This window comes from Gossypium hirsutum, chromosome D11 (assembly GCF_007990345.1).
Source record: "Gossypium hirsutum isolate 1008001.06 chromosome D11, Gossypium_hirsutum_v2.1, whole genome shotgun sequence".
In the NCBI taxonomy this organism is placed as follows: domain Eukaryota; kingdom Viridiplantae; phylum Streptophyta; class Magnoliopsida; order Malvales; family Malvaceae; genus Gossypium; species Gossypium hirsutum.
This window is the reverse complement of record NC_053447.1, coordinates 55,256,327-55,282,611: the sequence shown is the minus strand read 5'-3', so window position 1 is coordinate 55,282,611 and position 26,285 is coordinate 55,256,327. Positions and strand designations below refer to the sequence as shown.

At 33.9% G+C, this 26,285-nt stretch overlaps 2 protein-coding genes and 1 pseudogene across 2 annotated transcripts; 2 read left to right on the top strand and 1 right to left on the bottom strand.

Moving 5' to 3' along the window:
• Positions 1-12,416: 12,416 nt before the first annotated feature.
• Positions 12,417-13,499, bottom strand: LOC107961906 (germin-like protein subfamily 1 member 7). The gene is made up of 2 exons (XM_016898080.2): positions 13,315-13,499; positions 12,417-13,181 (listed from the first exon to the last, which is right to left on the bottom strand). Exons 1-2 carry the CDS (start codon positions 13,436-13,438, stop codon positions 12,628-12,630), a joined length of 678 nt encoding a protein of 225 aa, XP_016753569.1. The 5' UTR covers positions 13,439-13,499; the 3' UTR covers positions 12,417-12,627.
• Positions 13,500-14,561: 1,062 nt separating this feature from the next.
• On the top strand, positions 14,562-15,531 carry LOC107961910 (germin-like protein subfamily 1 member 14). Its single transcript, XM_041104157.1, has 2 exons — positions 14,562-14,709; positions 14,815-15,531. Exons 1-2 carry the CDS (start codon positions 14,583-14,585, stop codon positions 15,366-15,368), a joined length of 681 nt encoding a protein of 226 aa, XP_040960091.1. The 5' UTR covers positions 14,562-14,582; the 3' UTR covers positions 15,369-15,531.
• Positions 15,532-18,543: 3,012 nt separating this feature from the next.
• Positions 18,544-19,400, top strand: LOC107961904 (germin-like protein subfamily 1 member 14; annotated as a pseudogene).
• Positions 19,401-26,285: the final 6,885 nt, after the last annotated feature.

Genomic DNA, 26,285 nt, shown 5'->3' with positions numbered 1-26,285 from the left:
ACTGCACTTCAGAGGTATATGATTCATCATTTTAATCTGTTCCAGTGCAACTTCAGGGAGATAGGATTAGAAACTTTAACCTGCTCCACTGTAACTTCAGAGAGATAAAGTTAGATATCTTCAATCTGCTCCACTGCAACTTTAGGGAGATAAGACTTGTAGCTTCAATCTGCCCTATTGCAAATTTAGGGGGATAAGATTTGTATCTTCAGTTTACTCCACTACAACTTCAGGGAGATAAGACTTGTAACTTCAACCTGCTCCACTACAACTTCAGGGAGATAATGTTTGATATGATACGCTCTACTAAAACTTCAAAGATATAAGATCTGTAATTTATAGCTTCAATTTGTTCCACTGCAACTTCAGGGACATAAGATTTGCTATCTTCAGTCTACTCCACTGCAACTTCAGGGAGATAAGACTTGTAACTTTAATCTACCCTAGTGAAACTTCAGGGGAATAAGATTGGTGACTTTAACCTGCTCCACTACAAATTCAGGGAGATAAGGTCTGTAATTTAGCCTTAATCTATTCCACTGCAACTTCAGGGAAATGAGACTTGCTATCTTCAGTCTGCTCCACTTCATCTTCAGGGAGATCAAACTTGTAACTGCAATCTACCCCACTATAACTTCAGGGGGTAAGATTAGTGACTTAATCTGCTTCGCTGCAACTTTAGGGAGATAAGATTTGCCATAATAACTTCAATCCATTCCCACTGTAACTTCAGTAGTATAGGATTTGTGGTTTCACTAATCTGCTCTCTGGGGAACATGACCTGTAGAGTCCATTTCATGGACCTATTTATGCCTAGTGGTTAGGATGTTTTGATCAGAATGAATCAAATGCTCCTAACTAGATGTGTATGCATGATATCTGCATTGATGCAGAATGTCATAAGAATGATCCCTTAATGTTTGAGTTGTCATTGCTCATTGTTTATTAAGGCTTTAACTCCGACATGTTATAATGTCATCTTGTTCGGCTGGTATCTCCAAAGAAACACTCACATTTTACTTAATCAGATTGCCCCCACTATAACTTCAAGGTTCATTCCACTATACTTTTGGGACATAAGATTTGTACCATCTTCCTCCAACTGTAACCCAGGAGTATAAGATCTGGCTCTTTCTCAATCCTCTTCTATTGCAATTCAAGGGTACAGGATGTGAATCTCTTTGGTCTTTTACACCATTCCCAGGGTGTCGTGACCAGATGTTTATGCACAAATGTAGAATTTTCTTCTCCAAGAATAAACTCTTTTTATTGCTTGGTGAGCATTGTTTATTTGCTCATTGAAGCTTTATCACTGACAAGATATCTTATCATTTTGTTCAATAAATATCTTGACAACATAATTCGAAGGGATAGTCTTAATTTAGACTCTTCCTTCTCATATATTTCCAACCTTTAAACCTGTTGCATTCTAAACAATAATCCTATTTCAGGTTCTTGTATATTTAAAAACTTCTAGAATAATATGCAGAACTTCCTTTGTGAAAGTATTGTTAATCCATTAATCATTATTCCAATGCAACATGCTTGAAAAAGATCATAACACTAGATAAGAATAGAATTGATTTGGAACATAGCTCGAAATGAATAAATTATTAATGATGGTAAAAAAAATAAAAAAGCAATTAATTGGGAACATGTATCTTGAAAAGAAAAAAGTATTCCAAGAATAGCAAATTCAATATAGATAATATGAAGACTAGGTGCCCCAGATATCGCAGCTTGATCTTCTCTGTACAAACTTTCTAAAAATCATTTTGAGCTTGACATGTGTTTAGGAGATCTAGAGTACCTTGCGATGCCCCAAATGTTGCATTCCCTTTCCTGTTGATTTAGGCATAACAAGATTACCGCACTCCGTTTTGATCAAAATTTGAGCCGCACTTTTCAGGTTTTCAACTCAAATCCCCTTTGGTCTCAAGGCGCCCTTTACGGGTTTTCACCTTAGCCTTTCCCTTTTTTTTAGGACTCAAAGTGCCCTTTGCTGGTTTTCGCCTTGGTCCATTCTCCTCCTTTAGGTGAAGTACTTCTTGACTAAATCTGAATTTACAAGACTAGGCAAGTTTTTACCATCCATCTCGATCAAAACCAATGCTCCTCCAGAAAAAGCCTTTTTACCACATAAGGTCCTTCCCAATTTGGCATCCACTTCCCTCTAAAATCCTTTTGTAGAGGAAAAATCTTTCTCAATACCAGGTCCCCCTCGTGGAATTCTCTAGGATGAACATTTTTGTTGTAAGCTCGCATCATTCATTTTTGGTACATTTGACCGTGATGAATAGCTTTTAGCCTTTTTTCTTCAATTAGGTTCAATTGATCATATCGAGATTGGATCCATTCTGCTTCATCCAACTTTAGCTGAGCCAATACCTGGAGAGAAGAAATTTCGACTTCGATGGGTAAAACTGCCTACATCCCATAAACCAGAGAGAAAGGCGTTGTCTTGGTAGAGGTCCTGATAGATGTTCGATAAGCAAATAGGGCAAATGGTAGTTTCTCGTACGAGTCTTTGTAAGTCTCAGTCATTTTCCCCACGATCTTCTTAATATTTTTATTAGCTGACTCTACCTCACCATTCATTTTTGGGTGATACAGTGACGAGTTATGGTGTCTGATCTTGAATTGACTGCAGACCTCCGCTATTGTGCTGTTGTTCAAATTTAGCGCATTGTCAGATATGATTCTTTTTGGCATCCCATATCGACATATGATCACTTTTTTCAAGAATTTACCGACTGCTGACTTCTTGACGTTAGCTTATGAAGCAGCTTCCACCCACTTAGTAAAGTAATCAATGACCACAAAGATGAAGCGATGCCCATTGGAAACCTTCGGTGATATTGGCCCAGTTACATCCATGGCCCACATGGAGAAAGACCATGGAGAAGTCATAACGTGAAGAGGTGGAGAAGGTGCGTGTATTTTGTCTCCATAAATTTGACATTTATGGCACTTCTTGACATAATTGATGCAATCTCCTTCCATGGTGGACCAGTAGTACCCGAATCTCATAATCTTCTCTGATTTTCTTAGCCTCCACAATGTTCACGCATCTTAATAGTACCTGATCATTTCCCTTTTATATAAGATCTCCCCATCTAAGACATAGTCAACGGCTAGTCTTCTCAATGTCCTCTTATCATTCTCAGTTCCCTGGTCAGAGTACTCGCGATTCTTCACATATCATAGTATATCTTGATACCAAGGATGATCATAATTTTCCTCTTCTTCGATGCTGTAACAATGAGCCGGGGGTCTCATAGATACTCATCTAGATAAGCTTAACATCCTCTTGTTTGTTTACTTTGATAAGGGAAGCTAGGGTAGCCAACGCATCAGCCATCTAGTTTTCATCTCGTAGGAGATAGCAAAATGTAATGTCATCAAACTCATCAATTAATTCAAGAACCAGCTTTTGATAACTAATTAAATTGGGATCTCTTGTCTTCCATTCTCCTTTCAGTTGGTATATTACAAATGCGGAATCCCTATATACCTCTAGTACTTTGATTTTACGTTCTATGGCTGCACGGATGCCTATGATACACGCTTCATATTCTGCCATGTTGTTTGTGCAATCAAAATCCAATTTTCTAGTAAAAGGATAATGATCTCCGTTTGGGGATACTAAGACTGACCTAATTCTATTGCCCATAGCGTTTGAGGCTACGTCAAAGTTTAGCTTCCAAATGTGACCTACTTGGGAATTTTCTTCAGTGGTTGCCACATACATCAAGTCTTCATTCGGGAAATTAAAGTTTAAAGGCTCGTAATCCTCTAAGGCTCTACTAGCTAGAAAGCCTACTATTGCACTCCCTTTCACGGCCTTTTGGCTCACATAAACTATGTCAAATTCGAAAAGCAAAATCTACCATCTGGCCATCCTTCCATTTAAAGCAGTCGACTCTATCATATACTTTAAAGGGTCTAATTTTGAAATTAGCCAAGTCGTATGATACAACATGTACTGCCTCAGTCTCCGAGTTGTCCAGATCAAAGCACAACATAATTTCTCAATAGGCGAGTATCTCATTTCACAATCAGTCAATTTCTTACTAAGATGGTATATCGCCCTTTCTTTCCTTCTTGTCTCATCATGTTGGCCTAGCACATATCCCATGGAATTATCGAACACTATTAAATACAATATCAGTGGCCTATCTGGACTAGGTTCTGACAGTACTGGAGTATTGGACAAGTACTGTTTTACATTGTCAAAAGGTTCCTAACATTCTTTGTCCCATATGCCTAGATTATGTTTCTTCAAAAGATGGAATATGGGGTCACATTTCTCGGTTAGTTGTGAAATAAACCGAGAAATGTAATTCTGTCTTCCTAGGAAACCTTGAACTTCCTTCTGAGTGCGTGGTGAAGGTAATTCTCGTATCACCTTGACTTTATCTGGGTCAATCTCGATTCATTTTTCACTGATTATGAAGCCTAACAGCTTTCCTGACCTAGCTCCGAAAGTGCATTTTGTTGGATTGAGCTTGAGCTGGAACTGCCTCAATCTTAAGAACAATTTTCTCAGGACTTGCACATGTTCCTTTTCTGTTCTAGATTTTGCAATTATATCGTCGACATAAACCTTGATTTCCTTGTGCATCATGTCATGGAACAAGGTTACCATGACTCTTTGATACTTTGCTGTCGCATTCTTTCATCCAAATGGCATCACTTTATAGCAAAATGTTCCCCACAGGGTTACAAATATGGTCTTTTCCATGTCTTCGGGATGCATCTTTATCTGATTGTATCTAAAGAAACCGTCCATGAAGGAGAAAAGTGAGTAACCGAGTAATCGAGGAAAATTATTTTTAGCTAAATAATATTTTTTATATGCTTCTGTGCCCCTTGTTTATTGAATAAAATGTTATTAGCCCTTCAAAGAAAAAAAATTAAAGTAAAATTTTGTCAGTAATACCAGATAAACAATATGGACTTGCGGGTTGTGATCTTAAATGGTTTTCTTAATAACTTTCAACATATCATTAGATGTATGTTTTTCAAAGCACAAGATCCTAGGACACAGATAAACCGCCTTCACGCCTGGATAATTTGAACCTCCATACCATTGTCTAACCATTCCTTCATCCCTCTCGGCAATTCCTCATGTCTTGAATATGATATTATACATCTTGAATGTACAGAAAAGTGGTTATATATATAAAAAGAAATAACTTAGAGAGACAAAACAAACCAATTTTTATATTACTCAACTCATTCATTTGTTTTGCTTTATTCTAAGTTAAAATGTCTAGCCATTTGATTGTGAAAGCACTTCTTTGTTGATGATAAATAGAACAGAGATAGGCTAGTTGGAACCATAAAAAACTTCAATTCTATTTAAATATAGAAAAAAATTAATAGAAAGTATTGGTCAATGTTTAATTTAATAAATATAATTGTGATTGAATTTTGGTTTTTATTTGAAGTATTTTCGTTTTATATGAAATGAATTATTAAGGTTATAAGTATATCTGCAAATGTGGTTTGTTAAAGTGATAATTGTGATTGATTTGGAGTTGTTTTAAGTTGTTTAAATGCATCTTGAATTGGTCTGAAGTGTTGAGTTGAATCCAATATTTTGTAGGGTGTTTTAGTGAACTTTTAACTGATTTTTACCAAAATTTACCCAATGTATCGATACCAAAGGTATAGGTATCGATACTTAGGGTTTAAAACTCAAAATTTCCAAAATAGAATGTGATTTTGGTATCGTTTTTAACATATGTATCAATATTGAAGGCTAGGTATCGATACCTAGGCCTAAGGTATTGATACCTTCATCAAAATTTGAATTACTAGAATGTTATTTTGGTATTTCGTTCTTTGTTTTCTCTTCAAAAAGCCATTTGGGATCATTGAAATACTTTTACAAGCCAAGGATTTCGATCATGAAAGAAGGTCAATGAAGGATCTAAATGTCCTTTTGTTACTCATGTGGTTAAGGATGCAAATTCTTTACATAAGAATGCTATGAAAAATTATCTTGATCTTTATAACTCCTTGCAAAATATTGAGAGGATTATTGAGAAACAAAATTCTGAGCGAGTTGCAAGAAATCGGCTATAGCTCAGGGTGTCAATAGGTGTTGTTAAGTGGCTTGTATTTCAAGGTTGTGCCTAAGGTATTGATACCTTCATCAAAATTTGAATTTCTAGAATGTTATTTTGGAATTTCGTTCTTTGTTTTCTCTTCAACAAGCCATTTGGGATCATTGAAATACTTTTACAAGCCAAGGATTTCGATCATGAAAGAAGGTCAATGAAGGATCTAAATGTCCTTTTGTTACTCATGTGGGTAAGGATGCAAATTCTTTACATAAGAATGCTATGAAAAATTATCTTGATCTTTATAACTCATTGCAAAATATTGAGAGGATTATTGAGAAATAAAATTTTGAGCGAGTTGCAAGAAATCGTCTATAGCTCAAGGTGTCAATAGGTGTTGTTAAGTGGCTTGTATTTCAAGGTTGTGCCTTTAGGTGACGTTTTAAAGCACAAGATTCAAGAAACCGATGTAACTTTCTTGAACTAATAAAACACTTGGCTTCTTATAATGAAGATGTGTGGGCAATTGTCTTAGAAAATGTCCCTCAAAATGCACAGTATGCCAGTCAAACTATTCTAAAGGACATTCTTTCTATTTTGGTGAGTAAAATTCAAGTATTGAATCGGGAAGATATTGGAGATTCAAACTTTTTCAGTTTAAGTCAAGCGCACATTTAACGGTCATAATTTTAGCAAATTCATATTCTAGAATTCCTATCAGCCCCACAATCATAATGCAACACAAACCCACAACCTGATGTCCCTAGTTTTCCGAAAGTAGAATCATCAACATTAAACTTCAAAGCTCTCTCTGAAATGGGGTATGAGGCATTACCAGATTTTACTGAATAATTTTTTCGCAAAATCCCAAAAAATTTTTTTGAAATCAGTATAACCCCTTTACAAGTATCTAATCTTCCCTGTAATTTTAAACCGAGACCAATCCAACACAACCAATCCATTTCAACATATTTTCAAGATAGATTTAACGTATTCATAAGATAACCGCATCACGTACCAAAACCAAAATTTGTTAGCCATACTAATGGCTAACCATACATTCATTTCACATTAACATTTACTTTACTAGCTTATACATGCCATTGATTTACAAAATAAAGTTTCTTTATATACCGAGATCTTGAGGTTGATAGTGTGATACGTTTCTGACTGAATCCGACTTCCGAGCTCTTAACACTACAAAACAAGGGAAAAGGAAATAGGGTAAGCACTTTGTGCTTAGTAATCTCATGTAACAAGAATTACACTTACCTAATATTTTCAATACAATGCAATAAACAGTCATACATCCATTCAATGCATTATTCCCTTAACATGTACAAACTCGACATTCAAGTTATTTCAATAATTTTCATGTATCAATAATATATATACCATGATTGATGAGCTCATCAATACCATGATTTCCATTCCTAGTTATTTTTCCATATTTATCCCATTGAATTTCTCGAAATTTCGATGGATTTTCAGGGGTACACTTTCGTGTACAGATCCAGGTCCGTTAATTCATATTCATGTGCGCACATTTCCATTTCAGAGAGCACACTCTTGCGAACCCCATCCTTATAGCGGGATTACCAGTCCAAGCTAAATCCCCTGTAATATAAAATCATAGAGTATTGTCGGGATTACCAGTCCAGGCTAAATCCCCTGCAATGACAATTACTCTAATGAGCTTGGATCTGAATTACCAGTCCAAGCTAAATTCAGACCATAATTTAGATTACCTGTCCGGGCTAAATCCATTTTCCACATATTCTTCGGGAGGGCTATATTAGGATAGGATCACCCGTCCGGGATAGATCCTTTTTACCGTCAATTCCTTTTCAGAGATCCATCGAATTTTCCTTTCCATCAACCAGGATTTATTTCCTCTTTTCATCAAGAATAGCAATACTTCATCAATTATCATACAATAAACATCCAACTCATATTCACATCAATAACAAACATTTCAAGCATTTAAGAATATAATTCAAGTTACACGAACTTACCTCGATACTTGTTCGTAAAAAAAAATCTACTAATCTCGAACTTTTTCTTCTCCTCAATCTAGCTTCATATTTGAATTTTCTGGATCTAAATAAATAAATTTAATCATTAATCTAATACATTTCATGTTCATATATAACATTCTCTATAATTCCATTATTATTTATATTGCATTCAAAGCTATCTCATTGAGTCATAGTCACTAAATTATTTATATCTTGAGCTACGGAACTCAAAATTAAGATCTGCTAATTTTCTCCGAAACTAGACTCACATATCTTCTTACCATAAAATTTTTAGAATTTTTGGTTATCTCATTGAACAGAATTCAGATGATGTTCTCGTTTGTTTCTTTTGGAAATAGACTCATTAAGGATTTTAAAAATATAAATTTAATCCCCTAAGTAGTTTTCTCCAATTTTTGATGATTTTCCAAAGTCAGAACAGGAGAACCCAAATTCATTCTGACCTTGTCTCACAAAACCTATTATATCTCATGATTTACAATTCCATTGCTTACATCGTTTCTTTTATAAGAAATTAGACTCAATAAGCTTTAATTTAATATTTTATTCATCCTCCAATTCGATCTATACAATTTTTAGAGATCTTTCAAAGTTAGACTACTGCTGCTGTCCAAAACTGTTTTAGTGCATGATGTTAATTACCATTTTTCCCTAAGCTTTCAATAAATGATAATTTCATCGCTGCTCAATTAACCTCTCAATTGAGCTGATTTTTTTCTCAATTAACACTTTATTCCATCGCTTTAAACTACTTTATAACCTTTGGAAATCAGAATTTTAGCACTATACTTTAATTCCAAACCTTTACACAATTTGGTCCTACAAATCAATTTCTATTGAAATTACCTAATAAAATCATCTCATAAACAAATTAAAGCTTCAATTTCATGCTATTTCATCATAAACTTCCATCACATATTTATAGCAACTTTCAATTTCATTCATAAACCAAAAACTAATGAATTTAGTAATACGACCTAGTTGTAAAAGTCTTAGAAACACAGAAATTATAAGAAAATGGCAAGGATTAACTCACTTGGTGCAAAAATTATGAAAAACCAGCTTGAATAAACCCTTAGGAAATTTTTGGCTTATCAGAATGCAGAAAATATGAAGAGAATTCTAGATATTCCAATTTGGTCCCATTTTTATGTTAGTAAAATTTGTTATTTTCCCATTTTACCCTTATTTCACCAATTCTCCTGATTTTTCTGAGCTTATGCCGCCCAAAATATCTCCTTTTGGGCTTATTTGCAATTTATGTCTCTTCTCATTTAACAATTGAGCTATTTAATCTTTCTAGTAACTTTTACACATTTTTCAATTTAGTCCTTTTCACTTAATTGACTACCCAAACATTAAAATTCTCTAACAAAATTTTAATACCATATTACTAACATTTCATAAATATTTATAAAAATATTTTTGACTCAGTTTTACGAGATCGAGGTCTCGATACCTTATTTTTACCCAATTACTTTAATAATTTCTTTTTCTAACTAACCACTAAATCGGTAAAATTTTCCTATCGATATTTTCCTACGATTTTCCTATCATATCAATATTCATGCAAAAATATTAAAATAAATTTCTCTTTAAATTGGATTTGTGGTTACGAAACCACTATTCCGATAACCTTGAATTTAGGCCATTACAATATAGGGATCGCACCAAACATCAAATTTGTTTTTAGCCACAAAATAGTCTTGGACACATAAGCTTGAGTCATCCTAAAAAGTCCACTCATTAATGACACCCCCTCTTTAACTGCCTTTAGCCAGTAGTAAGCCATCGTTTTAGTTGGAAATGTTGAAACCAGAGAATCTGATTTACTTGGAAACTTATTTTTGTGAAACCAGCCTTTGATTTTTTCCTTGGTTTTATGTGAAATAGTACATTAGTTTCTTAATTTTGTTTCCCACTTCAGCATCTAAATAGTTCCAATTAGAATAAAATAGTTGTTCATTTTTCAAATTCTTCAAGGTATCAATTCCAAAACATATATCATTAATCCAATTTTTTTCCAATGACTAGATATGGCATGACCAAAGGAAAAAAAACAATGGAGTTATCGGTCGATATCTCACCCAAACCTGAAACGATGTCTTAAGGGAATCATGATGGATTTGAAAGTTTTCATACTCCTATCATAGGTTACAAGCTCAATGGAAACAGTTATATTCCACAGTCCCAATCAATTAAAATGTTCATTTGTGGTCGAGGAAAAATATTTTTAGCTGAATAATATTTCTTGACATGCTTTTGTGCCCCTTGTTTATTAAATAAAATGTTATTAGCCCTTCAAAGAAAAAAAATAAAGTAAAATTTTTTCAGTAATACCAGATAAGCAATCTGGACTTGCGGGTTGTGATCTAAAATGGTTTGCTCAATAACTTTCAACATATCATTCACTAGACATATGTTTTTCAAAGCACAAGATCCTAGGACACAGATAAACCACCTTCACGCCTGGATAATTTTAACCTCTATACCCTTGTCTAACCTTCATCCATCTCGGCAATTCCTCATGTATTGAATATGATATTATACATCTTGAATGTGCAGGAAAGTGGTTATATATATATAAGAAATAACTTAGAGAGACATAACAAACCAATTTTTATATTATTCAACTCATTCATGTGTTTTTCTTTATTCTAAGATGAAATGTCTAACCATTTTATTGTGAAAGCTCTTCTTTGTTGATGATAAATAGAATGGAGATAGGCTAGTTGGAACCATAAAAAACTTCAATTCTATTTAAATATCGAAAAAAAATAATAGAAAGTATTAGTCAATGTTTAATTTAATAAATATAATTAATTAAGCAATTTCAATTTAATAGGAATTTTGATTTTAATGGTAATAAAAACAGTATAAATTTTTATTTTAATAAAAAATTAAAAAATTTAAATTTTATCATAAACTAACTTTTTTTAAGTCATAAGAAACCAACTCATTCTATCAATTTAAATACAGAAATAATGAATAAACTAGTCCATATTTAATTTAATAAAAATAATCAATTAATGAATTTTATTTTAATAAGGATATTAATGTTAATAATATATTTTATTTTAATCAAAACAGAGTGAACAACTATTTTTTTAATTTAAGAATAAAGATTTCATTCACTCTCTCTAAGTACATTTATGCATAATTTGAGGGGAGAGGAAAAAAGTCAGAGAAATTGCAAAGGGTTTATATAATTTTGAACGGTGTATAAATGATTATTGAATTTTGTTTGTAAACAGTAGTTGTAGTTGAGAAATTAATGAAATAATATTATGTTAGATCCCAATAGGAGAAAAAAAAACAACAAAAAATTAATACAATAATTAATCGTAGTGATTGTTAGTACAAATCTCTGGTGAAGAAAATCTCAAACATATGAACGGAACTCGAATAGAAAAAGAAGAAATAGGACAAGGCTCCAAGGTGTGTATCAAGTCACTATCTTTAAGGTTATATTTGCCCCCACCTATCTTCGGTGTGCAAATGAGTTCCAAGCAAATTAACCTCGAGGATACAATGAAACCAATGACTATTTGCGTTTTGCACTGACGAGAATAGACACACTGAGCAATATTTAATAAGAAACTCAATTTCTACAAAGGATTTTTGCAGTTTTACTTTATAAAATAATCTAATAATATTAGAAAATGAAGGAAGGAAAGAAAGAATATTAGAATTTGTTGGTTCGGTTTTCAAATGAAATCTCATTCCTATTTATAGGAATTTTCATGTCTCTTTATAGAAGCATCTTTCAATAGGTGTCTTTCTGAACAATAACGTCTTTAAAATAAACATATAATTATTTATTTAATACTATAACTATTCAAATAATATTATTTAAATAGTTATAATTCTTTTTTAGAAAATCAAATAATATAACTTTTGATTAATTACACCCATTCATTTATAGTTATTGGAACACTATAAATATTTGAAAACGTTGCAGTGATTCATTCATTTCCCTAAACAAAGGTCCGAAATCTAAACTTAGAACTAAAAATAAATTGTAATTGCAAGACTCCATATCTTATGATGAAAATAATATTACGAGAGGTTACAATAAGTATTGAAACACTTATAGTTATTGGAACACTATAAATATTTGAAAACGTTCTAGTGATTCATTCATTTCCCAAAACAAAGGTCCGAAATCCAAACTTCAAACTAAAAATAAATTGTAATTGCAAGACGCCATATCATATGACGAAAATAATATTACTAGAGGTTACAACAAGTATTGGAATACTTATAGTTATTGGAACACTATAAATATTTGAAAATGTTCCAGTAATTCATTTATTTCCCTAAACGAAGGTCCGAAATCCAAACTTCAAATTAAAAATAAATTGTACTCCATACCGTATGACTAAAATAATATTACTGAGAGGTTACAAAGGTACATGAGAAACCTCTTTATTTTTTTTTTCTTTCAACTAAATTCAACGTGATAAACATCATCCAAACAATTAGCTACTAAGGTTCATGGGGTTTAGAAGTATCCCCTAGTTGTTGTCCCACCAGAACCGGGACTGAAGTTGTTTAACGATATTTTGATCCAGCTGGAAGGCCTTGGCAAGAACGTCAGGATTGATGGCCGGGTCAGAGCCAAACACTGCATTTGCAATGGTGATCACCCCTGGGTTTTGGCTACTGAGAGCAGCAAAGGCAACCGCATTCGTACTCCCTATGTTGAACTGGAAGTGAATCATACCTTCGGGGAAAACGAATACATCTCCGGGGTATAGGACTTTGGTGAAGAGACGGTTATCCGTGTTCGATGTGACAAAGCCGACGGAAAGTGTGCCGTCCACAACGAGTAGAATTTCAGTGGCACGAGGGTGAGTGTGAGGAGGGTTTAGGCCACCGTAAGGTGCATAGTCAATTCGAACAAGAGATATGCCAAGAGTGTTAAGTCCAGGTATTTGTTGAACATTGGCTGGAGTGACCATTGATCCTACTTGGTTTGATGTATTTCCAGGAATGTTGAGGCCAGGCAGGAAGAAGTCTTCTGCGGTTGCAAGCTTGGGGTCCTTGCAGAACTTGCCATTAACGAAAACTGCATAAATGGAAAGAAAAGAGTTTACTACTTGGACACTTGTCCAATACTTGTACTAGCTATATTTCTCCACTTTTAAGAGTCGAAACGAATATATTGCAAAGATGAAATTTCAAAGAATTAAAGAACACACCACCGTCTATAGTATCATTAATTGCTACACAGAAATCCTGAAGAGGGCTGGGATCTGAAGCTGAGACAAATTTGGAAGCCAAAGCCAAGAGGACAAATCCTACAAGGAATTGAACACCTTTCATTGTTGTAAGCAACAGTCCTGAACCTGATCAAATTGAGCTTCTAAGATTTCTTGCTTTATGAGGGGTGAGAAATCTGGTTTCAAAGCATGTCCATTTATAGATAGTAGTCACTGAACAGGTCCATTGTCATTTTATTTCTTTCACAATTCCATTTTAAAAAGGAAAATAAAAAAAGAGGTTTGCCAAGTCTGAAGTGATTACTGGTTCTTAAAGAAATCTGAAGGAATCATTCTTCAACTACTCTACACCCTCATCCTCATCGAACTGGTCGTTTTTACATACCCAATATCGTCTTAACTACGCTACTGACTTTGAATGTATATATATATATACACAATTGATAAGCCTCTAGCAGTATTTCAAAGTTGCAGTGCTCCTATATATCCATAGAATGGTGAAAACTATATGCAGGTTACATTTAATGCAACCGGGCTTTTATGAAGATGTCCATGCACGTGTATATTCAGAGAGATATAAAACCACAAGTTTTGAATCATTCCGAGGCGCTTTTCTTGCAAATAATTCTTACTTAATCAAGCTATTTTGTTTGAATTAATTAATAGATGTTGAAGCTGGTTAATAGGCCGGCCTGGAAAAACAGTTTCTCTAATTTTTTTTTAAAAATAAAATAGAATTGAGATCACTAATTGCAAAAGGAGATGATAATGAGGGAAAAAGATCATGTCAAAGGTTTCAATAGTTAATCTCCCTCAACCCACAATGGCAGTCTCTTTCACACTTTAACCAAGCCCAGCTGCTGGCACTTTATGTTTAAACACTGCCAAATGGCAAAATGTTTCCAACTAGGATTATTGTTAACATTATTTTCGTTGTATCTTGCATGAACAGGGTTGCCTGCCCGCAGCCTTAGCAACCTTGGGTATCTCCTAAGGTCAACGTTCGAATGGATCAAGTTGTATTAAGTACTACAAAAGACATAATTTAATTACAGATTTGACTACTTCCATGACAAAGATACTGATGTAAGCATTGGAAGTGGGAAGAGACAAGGGTAGTAGTTGAAGAACAATTCATCAGAAATAGAAAAACATAGACTAGCTCAAAGACTGTAATGTATAAATAGTCATGTTCTGCAGCAGAGTTCCTCATCGTCTCCAAAGCAATCAAAATTCCATTTATCACAATGAAAACTGCCCATTTCATCCTAGTATTTTGTCTCTTGGCTCTGGCTTCCCCATTTGCCTATGCATCTGATCCCAGTCCTCTCCAAGATTTCTGCGTAGCCATCAATGACCCGAGGATGCTGGTAAGTTTTGTTTTTATCTCTTCTTCTTAAACTTGACCTTCAAATAAAACATTCTACAATCTCTTCATGGCATGGTACATGAAAATAACATTCTTCTTCTCATCTCCAGTGTTTGTTAATGGGAAGTTCTGCAAGGACCCAAAGCTTGCTAAAGCACAAGACTTTTACTATTCAGGGCTCAACATCCCCAGAAACACATCAAATCCAGTGGGATCGACTGTTACTCCAGTTAATGTTGCTCAAATACCAGGGCTTAACACTCTTGGCATCTCATTGGTTCGAATTGATTACGCACCAAATGGTGGCCTAAACCCCCCTCATACTCACCCTCGTGCCACCGAAATCCTAGTCGTTGTGGAGGGCACACTCTACGTTGGCTTCGTGACATCCAACACCGATAATCGTCTCATTACCAAGGTCTTATACCCTGGAGATGTATTTGTTTTCCCAATTGGTCTCATTCACTTTCAATTCAATGTGGGGAAAACCAATGCCGTTGCCTTCGCTGCTTTGAGTAGCCAGAATCCTGGGGTTATTACCGTAGCCAATGCAGTGTTTGGATCAAATCCACCCATCAATCCCGATGTTCTCGTCAAGGCTTTCCAATTGGACAAGAATGTGGTGAAAAATCTTCAGTCAAAATTCTGGTGGGCTAACAATTAGGGCGCCCAAATATAATTCAATTTGAATCTTTGCAATAATCTTTGACTTGTTTCCTTTTCTACAATAATATATATATATTTTTTGGAAAGAATAAATATAAAAAGTATTTGCTTATGTTGCTGTAAGCTTCTTTGTTAAGTAATGAAATTTATTGTTTTAGTTATTGCTATTTTTACTTATTTTTTTGGTTTGATTTAATAATTTGTTTTCATTTTTCATTTTTTTATGGTAGTACTGTAGATTCAATGCATTTTAAATATAAAAAATTAAAAATTTAATGTTATCTAAATTGGACTGGACCGATTAGTCGGAGTGGGAACCGGTTGGGTATTAGGCCGACAAGACGTAAAAAATCAGTTGACTTAAAATTGGTATGGATTGCTTGAACTGAGCTAAAAAATCGTTGGAACCGATTTCTAGTTGGTCTAACCAATTGATTTCCAGAACAACCAATTCGACTGTTTCAAAGCAAATAAATTATTGAAAAATAAAAATAAATTATAAAAAATGATTTTTTAGCCCGGTTTAACCAGTCCATACTAGCTCGCAGGTCAGCTAGTTTTTTACCTTTCATCAGATCGATACCCTAACTAGTTCTTGACCCAATCGATCCGGTCCAGTTTAAATAACATTAAATTTTAGAATTTCTTATGTTTTTAAAATAGTTTTTAAAACATCTTTTTAATCTTTTATTTTTAAATATTTTTATTTTTTAAATATTTTTAATTTTTTTTAAACTTATATATACTTTTTATTTTTTTATGTTTTAAAATAGTTTCCATAATGATTTGACTTGTTCTTTTCTTGTGTTTTAAGCTATATTTATTATGTACACGTATGCCACTTAAGAGGCAAAATTGTTGAGCACTTTAGCGACAACCATTCCTTAGCTGATTCAACTATAGGAACATTAGCAAGTATCAGCATTAATTGGTGCAAGAAGTTTCTATTTGGAATGCAAGGTTAGGTCAATCCTGCATGAAGTTCGACTATAGCAACATAAGCAAGTAATGTTTTCTTTTCCTTTAAATATACAATTTTTTCGTTGAAAGATAATTTTCTTAATCATCATATACTACTCCACAAGTCAAACAATGCAGTTCGACACACCTTAAAAAAGCAACATTAGATTGCATAAACCAGATCATAATAGATTACACGAACAATAAAAGAAACACTCCATCACTACTAGAAAACATGACACCCCTAAAGCATGTTGCTTTTTGCCAAAGAGTGAGCTATCTCATTAGCCACTCATAACACCATAGAGAAAGCCACTTCTCCAATCTTATTCAATGACTAGTTTTATCTTACTTTTTCAGTTTAAGTTAATGGCACATTTAACGCTCTCAATTTCAGCATCTTTAAAATCTTGAATTCCTATCAGCCCCACAATCATAATGCAATACAACCCCACAACCTGAAGTCCCTAGTTTCCCGAAAGTGGAATCGTCAACATTAAACTTCTAAGCTCCTTTTACATGTGGATCCCACCGAACATTGAAATTGCTTTAACCACACAACAACATTGGACACATAAGATTGAGTCATCCTAGCAAGTCCACTCATTAATGAAAACCCCTTCCTTAACTGCCTTTAGCCAATGGTAAGCCATCGTTCTAGCTAGAAATGTAAAAATCAGAGAATATGAAAAAAATTATTTACAAAAAAAATTATGTACTTTTGAAAGGTAAGAACCGAATTGGCAAAAAAAATTGTAAATGTTGAGGGCTAAAAAAGTTGTTCTACCTTTGACAATGTTAACTTTAACGGCAAAAATTAAACAAAGGGACAAAAAAATTTTAAATTAAAAAGCACAGAAATTTAAAATATAGGGACTAAATTTTAAATTTTGAAAGAGTACAAGAACCTTTGACATATTTAAATTTAAATATTAGAAAGGGAATGACAAACGGATATAAAATGCTAATGTAATTAGATAAAATTGTAAAGGATGTCCAAACATGCCTAGTCACTTTGATTCAATCCAGAATTGGAATATATCATATACCTAATCACTTGATTTTGACTGGGTAAAGTCTGTATATTCGATTTTGTACAACATTGGATAAGCCTACACCAAATTTACCACATTCTTAATATATCAAACTCTTTGCTATTGCATCATATCGTATTTGTTAGTTCATGGTGTTGCTGACTAGCAATAAACTTGTATTAAACAAAGCGGTGTGATCACTCAAACTAATATGATTCGAAGTCTGTGAGGTAACTGAAGCCTTGAAGTTTACTTTTCTGTACTAGGAAAAATTCAAGTCATTAATTAGGCTTAAAAATATTTTATTACAAAGTTGGCAACGAATTGGATCAGTGATTAATTCAAAGCTCATTTTTGGGTAATTGCAGTGATCAACAGACTTGGAAAGTTTCGCTCTTGCATGCATGCTTCATTGAACTTGCAAGAAATTGACAATGTTGTGGATGTGATAAGCACAGATGTCAGTACAAATGAACATGCCAGAGAAGACTATGTCAACTGAGATTGTATAACATGTTGATTACAGACACAATCAGAAGCCTTTAATCAAGCTTAAGTTTTTGTCTCCATAGCATTTCCTTGATCATGCTAACTAAAAGATTGACCGAGTTCAGTTTTACATACAAAACTGTCGGCTGCTTGCAGCAACTCCAAATCTAAATTAAATTATTCCCACTATCTGAATAAAAAATTACATATATATAGATTTGTTTGCATAAGGCCAGATGGAGTTATTTTTGAGTTCACATTTGATGCAATATATATATTTGAAAGAAGTATTTTACCAGAAAACTTTCTTGTGACTAGCAAATTATAAGATAATAATGTATTTTCAGCACCTCCTTTTCCCCATCAACTTTAGTCTGAGAAGGAAAAGTCAAAGCCTGGATAAGAAAATGTTTAGAACTGCGACTGAATTAAGACCAATTCCACGACATACATTGCAATGATGTACGAGGAGAACAGAACTAGAAAGTGTAGTGGTTGAAGACTGATTCACCTCCTAATAAGAAATGACTAATTGTGAAGGCAAACGCCTAGTCTTCACGTACTTGATGAAAGGCAAATCAGGACGAGTTCTTTTGTTTCAATGCCTATATATAAACTTGTTTGCCATAAAGGATTTCCCACCCCTCTCCCAAGTAGTAGCATACATTCCGTGCTTGCACATCAATTATGATGAAACGACTTCAACTTTTCGTTGCAGCTTTTGCCATCTTGGCCTTCAGTTCCTTATTAGCCTCAGCTTCTGATCCCAGCCCCCTGCAAGATTTCTGTTGAGCCATCAATGACACCAAGAATGGTGGTACGCTATTGTTACATTATGTTTTGTTTCTCAGTACTCTCTTGTTGACTAGTATCTTTAAGTCCATAATTATGCAAGACGCTAGAGCCTTTTATCCGAAGTAACAATTTCTTCATAAGAATTCATATATTTGCATGGATTCACGATATTGACTAACCTTAGTTTATTTCATGCAGTGTTTGTAAATGGAAAGTTCTGCAAGGACCCAAAGCTTGCCAATGCAGAAGACTTCTTCTACTCAGGGCTTAATATCCCTAGAAACACCTCAAATTCGGTTGGATCAACTGTGACTCCTGTCAATGTGGCATAAATACCGGGACTTAACACTCTCAGCATATCTCTAGTTCGAATTGACTATGCTCCATATGGTGGCCTAAACCCTCCTCTCACGCACCCTCGTGCAACGGAGATCCTTGTGGTTTTGGAAGGCATACTTTATGTCGATTTCGTTACATCCAACACAGATAACCGCCTCATCACCAAAGTCCTAAACCCTTGTGATGTGTTTGTTTTCCCTGTCGGTCTCATCCACTTCCAATCCAATATCGGGAATGCCAAAGCAGTTGCATTTGCTGGTCTCAGCAGCCAAAATCCAGGAGTTATCACGATTGTAAATGCAGTATTTGGCTCTAACCCTCCCATTAATCCTGATGTTCTCACTAAGGCCTTCCAGTTGGACAAGATTATTGTTACCTATCTCCAATCCAAGTTTTGGTGGGACAACAATTAGTTCATTTAAATATATGGGAATAAAATTTCTTCAATCATAAGAAGTTGTGATTGTTTTATTTTAAATAATGTGTGTTTTTATTTATAATGTGCCTGCTCTGATGATTATGGCATGGTTTCTAGCTTGTGTCATGTTTTTTCTTTGCCGTCTCAAGATTTGCTTTCAATAGTGGTTATTTCTACAATGTTTGCTTCGATAGTGGTTATTTAATTAAAAGATTTCCTAAAATATACTCAAAGTATACTAAGGCCTTAATATATAGAGATAGAGAGGCAGCATAAAACTATCTCTTATCAATGTGAGATTTTAAGGAGCCAAAAATTAACAAATCTCCACCTTTGGCCCCTTTATCAATCCCATTGAATTTCCGCAATCTTCAATCTTCAATTGTGCCTCCAAATGCATTCTTAAACGCCATACATTTCAAAGTGTTTGTTGAGTATAACTCATATTTCAGTTAAATTTGAGAAATTATCTTTTAGTTAAACTCTATTTATTTGTTTTAATCAAACTCTGATTAATCTAGATTATTTTATTATTATTTGACCTATGAATTTAGCCTATAAATAAGCTCTTTTACAACCTTAGAAAATACATCCATTAGAGATTAGAACTCATAACACATTTAGAGAATTTTGTGTTTACGTTTTGAGGGTTCTTTGTTTTCAGGTTTTCGGGGTTTGGCTTTTATTTTCATTTTTTGTATTCTTCGTTCTTTTTCCATTATAGTAAAATTATCTCTGCCCATGGTTTTTTATCCACTTTGGAGGTGTTTTTCCACGTTAAATTTGTGTGTTCAATTTCTCAATTTCTTCCACTATCTGTACTTGTTCGTTTCTTAATCGGGTCGATCCCCAACAAGTGGTATGACAGCTAGTTCAATTTTCGTTCAGAGATGGCAGCAACAAGGTTTGAAATTCAGAAGTTCAATGGTGTCACAAATTTCAATATATGTCAAGTTCAAATGATGGCAATTCTAGTTCAAACCGGCTTGAAAAAGGTTGTTACCGGGAAAAAACTGAGAATCTAAATCAAACAGAATGGGAAGAGCTTGATGAAAAGGCCTTGTCTGTAATCCAGTTGTGCTTCGCGAATACGGTATTGCAGGAGGTATTGATGGAGAAAACCTCATCCGCCTTGTGGAAAAGGTTAGAAACTCTTTATGCGACTAAGTCTCTGGCTAACCGTTTAGTGTTGAAACAACGTCTATTTACGTTTCGCATGAATGAAGGTGAGCTGCTTAGAGATCACATCAGTCAATTCATCACTCTTTTAAATGATTTAAAGAATGTTGAGGTTCATATTGACTATGAAGATCATGCTATCCTATTATTGTGCTATTTACCCCCTTCATACAAGTCTTTCAGGGAGACCCTAATTTATAGCAGAGACAAACTCTCGTTCGAAGATGTGAAGGGTCATTTGTTGAGTAGAGACAAACTCGACAATGAGTTTGGATTGGATAGCAAGGTAGATAGGCAAGCTTCCGTTTTGGTAGCATCAAAGAAACTAGACAAAATGTGTCGCTATTGTAAAAAGTTAGGTCATGTCAAAGTAGATTGTTATAAACTGCGAAATAAAATAGTTGCTGAAAGTACCAAGGAAGATCTAGCTGGTGCTAATTTGGCCAATGAAAGCAGTGACGATTTCTTGTTAGTGTCAACGAGTGATAACTCCAAGCTCACGTCTGAGTGGATCCTAGATTCGAGATGTTCTTTCTACACGTGTCTCAATAGAGAATGGTTCTCTACATATAGTTCGGTTGAAGGTGGAGTTGTGCGCATGGGAAACGATTCATATAGTAACGTAATTGGTATTGGTACTGTTAAAATTAGGATACACAATGGGAGGATTAGAGCACTCTCAGATGTCAAGTATGTACCTGATTTACGAAAGAATCTAATCTCCTTGAGTATTTTAAACTTGAAATGATGCAGACTCAACATTGAGTCAAGCGACATTACAGTATCTCGTGGAGCTCTCATTTTGTTAAAAGGTAAAAGAACCGATAGTATTTATATTCTAGAAGGTTCTACAGTGACCAGTGAAATTGGACAACCTTCGTCCGTTACGGAGTCGAAGTCAACTTATTTGGAGCGAAGGCAACTTGGTCATAGGAGGGAAAGATGTATGACCGTTTCGTTGAAGAGAGGTTCTCTTTTGGATGAAAGTTTTGAAAAGTTAGGGCACTATGTTCGTGAAAATCAGACACGAGTTAGTTTTAATTTGGCAGTGTTCAAGTCGAAGGCTAGAAGTCTTCCAGTTTCTAAGTACAGATTCGACTCAATTAATTCCCTGCATAGTTCAAGATAGGCCCGTGGCGGGCTTTAGAAAATACGGCATTATGTAAATATGAGTCAAAATGGAGATTTGTTGAGTATGACTCCTATATTAGTCAAATTTGAGAAATTATCTTTCAGTTAAACTCTATTTATTTGTTTCAATCAAACTCTGATTAGACTAGATTATTTTATTATTTTTTGACCTATGAATTTAGCCTATAAATAGGCTCTTTTACAACCCTAGAAAATACACTCATTAGAGATTAGAACTCATACCATATTTAGAAAATTTTGTGTTTACGTTTTGAGGGTTCTTTATTTTTAGGTTTTCGGGGTTTGGTTTTTATCTCCATCTTTTTGTACTCTTCGTTATTTTGCCATTATAGTAAAATTATCTTTGCCCGTGGTTTTTTATCCTCTTTAGAGGAGGTTTTCCACGTTAAATTTGTGTGTTAAATTCCTCAATTTCTTTTGCTATTTTTACTTATTCGCTGCTTAATCGGGTCGACCCCCAACAGTGTTCAAACTTGCAAGATATTAATCAAGTTCAAAACTATCATTGAACTCACTTATTTTTATCACCTTGGTTATCATATCTATAGGATTTTCAGCTTATGTAATCTTTTGAAGTAAAATATTTCATTCTTCAAGGATTTCTTACACAATGTCATTCTTCACGTCTATTTGTTTAGTTCTTGAATGATAAACTTGTTTTTTCGCTAACTGAATAGCACTTTAATTGTCAAAGTAAAGGCTAATGTAATTTTGAACAAGTCTCAAATATTCCAACAACCCATTAAGCCAAATAATCTCTTTAACAACTTGGGAAATTACCATATACTCTGGCTCTAACTAGAGCAAATAAATACCCAGTAGCAAACAGCCTAGGTTCGGCTATAAAAGCCACAAACGAGACCATCGTATTTTTCCCCCAGAAGATTGAATACAAAAAACAAAAAAAGATTTGAACTTTTTATTTTTAAGGTGATATTCGTTTAATTTCTGCTTATTTTTGTGTTTAAGTTTTATTGTATTTATTTTTATTTATTTTATCTAAGAAAATAAACTAAAAAGGAAAAAAAAGGCTCACCTGAACATATCGCGGTCTCACCGTCAGAGGTCTCTTCTCCGTCACTGAAACCGAACTTGAAAAGGAGGGGAGAGACATTTTTCTTTCAATTTTTTAGGTGTTAAGGAGGCTTGGCCTTCGATTGTGTTTTAAAGCGGGGGCTTAAAAAAGATGCCCTTTGCGCAACGCCAGCCACTGGCACGGGGGCGCCGCGGCGGTGGCCATGGTCGAAACTCTAGGTCGGATAGGAGAGGGTTTTTGAGAGGAGAGGAGATTTTTTTTTTGGTATGTTAAAATGAATTTTTTAAAAAAATTCGGGCTTAAATAGCCCCCATGAAACGATGCCGTTTTGATTTTAAGTTTAGTGGCCAAAATGACACCGTTTTGGCCTCTGACCCATGACCCGACCCGTCTGCCTATAGGATCCGCATGTTTCTAGGGTGAATGGGCGATTTACATGCGGAGCCCCTCCTCTTTTGCGTCGTAATGCTATCTGGCCCTTGTCTATTTCTTTTATTTTTTTCCCAAATCTGGCCACATAATTTTTTGTTCTTTTCACTTTGGTCCGTGTTAAACGCCGCGCATAAGGGATGGGAATATTTTCCCAATCTTTCCCTCGCTCTTTGGGCGTGTATTATTTTGATCCTTAGCAATCCTTTTTTATTCATTTATAATTTAGACCCTAAATTTTTAATTCGAATTCAAATTCGTCCTTAGTCCATTTAATTTTTTTTTAAAGAAAGCTCTTTTATCATCATTAATTCTCTTTTATCATCATTAATTTTAAACCGTTCTACATATTATTTATTTTAAAATTTTCTTTTATATATCATTTATTGTAAACTATTATATTGTAAACTATTATATATATATCTTTCAACTTTTCATATATATTCTTTAAAACTGTTTGATATATTTTATTATTATTTATTTTAAATTGTTTTATCATTATTTATTTTAAGTTTTCCTATATATTGTTTATTTGAAACTTTTATTATTTATTTTGAGTTGTTCCTATAAATCATTTATTTTAAATTATTATTTATTTTAAATTGTTTTATGTATTATCTTGTTTTATTTTCCTTTGATTATTAATGTTGGTGTTAAAATGATATATGTTGTGTGCTTATTGTCATTATGTGTACTATAATTTGTTTATTTATATTCTCGTATTCATTCATTAATGTATCATTTTAGTCATAAATCGTCATTCCATGTTCTATTGTCATTTCATTTCATGTCATCACTCAAAAGGTCGCGTTAAATTTTTTTATATGCCCATAATAAACCGTTGTATTTTATCCTAAATAAAGCAAATGCACCTCGTTAAAATATTGTACTCGTTATAATTCAAAAAGGAAAAGTTTTAAAATAAGGCAATATTTCGCATTTTTGAAATACGAGAAATTGTACCCTAACTTACTAGGCTTCAATTTTCTCGTTAAACCTAAATAGCAAAATATCCTTTTAAGTTTCAAAATATACGAAATTTAAATGAAAATCAAAGGCAAGCTTATTCTCTAAGGTTCCAAATATCCTGTCCTAACTTACGGGATGTGACATTTCGTTACCTCGAGACAAGTACGTCTTTAACTTCCTTTTCGATTTATTCAAGCGTTTTTTAATAACATTAATAAAAAGGGATCATATTTTAAAATCTTTTCAAAATTTCAACTTTCGACATTTATACATTAATTAGTCAATTAGGTAGCAATTTTGGGAGTGGCGAGGGTGCTAATCTTTCCTCGCACGTAACCGACTCCTGAACCCGTTTTCTCAAAATTCGTAGACTAAAATTGTTGTTTTTGATAAATCAAAATATTTTATTAAAACAACCTAATTATGGGGTGATCCGATCACACCTCATAAAAAATGATTGGTGGCGACTCCAGTTTCGATTTCTGTTTTCAAACCAAAGTTGACCCGATTTCAAAAAAATGGTTTCGACATTAGGGGTTGATTCTTAGTGATTAAGGCTAAATGTTTAGTGTGTGTGGCCAAATTATTGATTGATTTTTGTATGTAGTTGTTAATTGTTCATTTTGCATGATGATTTTAGGGTCTGCAAGTGTGTTGTTGCATCAGTAATCAGAAACAACCACGTATGTAATGATAAGCCCGAAAAATAGCGAATAGTGCGAAGAAGAAAAACTCACTGTCGATGCCACATAGTTGTGTGCTAGGCCGTATGGGTCACACGGGCATGTTTTAGGCTATGTGGGCCACATGGGCATGTGGACCCATTTTTTGTAAATTTTGGTTAGGTTGTCACATCCCAAAATCTGACCTAGTAGTTTTAGGTTAGTAGAATCAGGTCATTATCGAGGAGTGGAGTCAAATATCAAAAAAATGGTCGTAAGTGAGTATTTAAGGATGTGAGTATCTTAATCAAAATCTTATTTTATTTTTTTAGCTCAAACAAGATTTAATTTTTAGGTTTGATTTGCAAAGAGATGGATTTTAATTAATTTTGGGACTAATTGGAAAAAGGAAAAATTAGGAACGACCAAAAGGGCAGATTGTCCAATTTCTGAAAGTTGGTCTTCTACATCAAGCCATTTATGTCTCCTTATGGCTTAAAAACACCCAATCATCCAATATTTCTGAAAACCTAAAATTAGAGAGTTTCTTTAAAACCTATTCATTCCCTCATATTTGCTAACCTCCCAAACACCAAAACAGCTCTAAATTAAAAAAAATGTGTTTTCTTCCCCCAAAATCTTCTTTGTTCTTCTTGAGTTCATATCCCAAATTAGAGTTGTAGATAATCGTTTTCATCAAATCAAGGTAATATTTTGAATTTCTATGGTTAAATAAATAGCATTGTTAATTCAAATTGAGTTTTAAACAATTATATTTAGATTTTATGTTTTTAAAGTATGTTTGGGGTTTAAAAATGGAAAATCTTGTAATATTGAGTAAAATCGTGTTTTCAAAGTTTTTTCTTATTCATTTTAATGTAATTAGAAGGTATTTCAATTCAATTTGATAGTTCATAATCGAATTTCCAAGAATAAAATGTTTTCCCATTTTTCATGTTCTTGAAAGCTTGAACTTTTCAAAAATTTTAGGACCACAGATTTAGGTGACATTAGTGGTTTAGATATGAAATTAAATTTTATTTAGGATTTTTGGAATCAAAATCGAGGATTAGAAATGAGATTAGGATGTCGAAACTTCAATTTCGGGAAAACTAGCTAGTTTTTGGTAGGTGAAAATGAGATGCTTGAATTGTGTTTTCTTTGTTGTTTGATTGTGTTCAAGGCTGTTTGTAATGAGGTTGGAATTTTTTTGTTATGTGTGTAAAGTTTCGGATCAGTCGAGAGCCACTACGAGCAAGTCTAATGGCAAGGAAAAGCTAGTTTAAGCTTTCAACTAGTAAGCGGAAGCGTAATTGGTGAGTGTCCCAAATTGTTGCTAGTATGGATGAATCATAGCATGAATCGGGATCTTAGGAGTAACCTAAACCTCTGTCCTATGTTCTGAGTGTAAGCCTTTCTTATACTATTTGCCTTGTTCTGAAAATATGCTTCA

Excerpts from the sequence above, each read along its gene's own strand:
- LOC107961906 (XM_016898080.2), bottom strand. The coding sequence starts at position 13,438 with ATGAAAGGTGTTCAATTCCTTGTAGGATTTGTCCTCTTGGCTTTGGCT. Across the intron at positions 13,182-13,314 it reads TAATGATACTATAGACGGTG|TTTTCGTTAATGGCAAGTTC; the intron begins GTGTGTTCTTTA and ends CCATTTATGCAG.
- LOC107961910 (XM_041104157.1), top strand. The coding sequence starts at position 14,583 with ATGAAAACTGCCCATTTCATCCTAGTATTTTGTCTCTTGGCTCTGGCT. Across the intron at positions 14,710-14,814 it reads TGACCCGAGGATGCTGGTAA|TGTTTGTTAATGGGAAGTTC; the intron begins GTTTTGTTTTTA and ends TCTCATCTCCAG.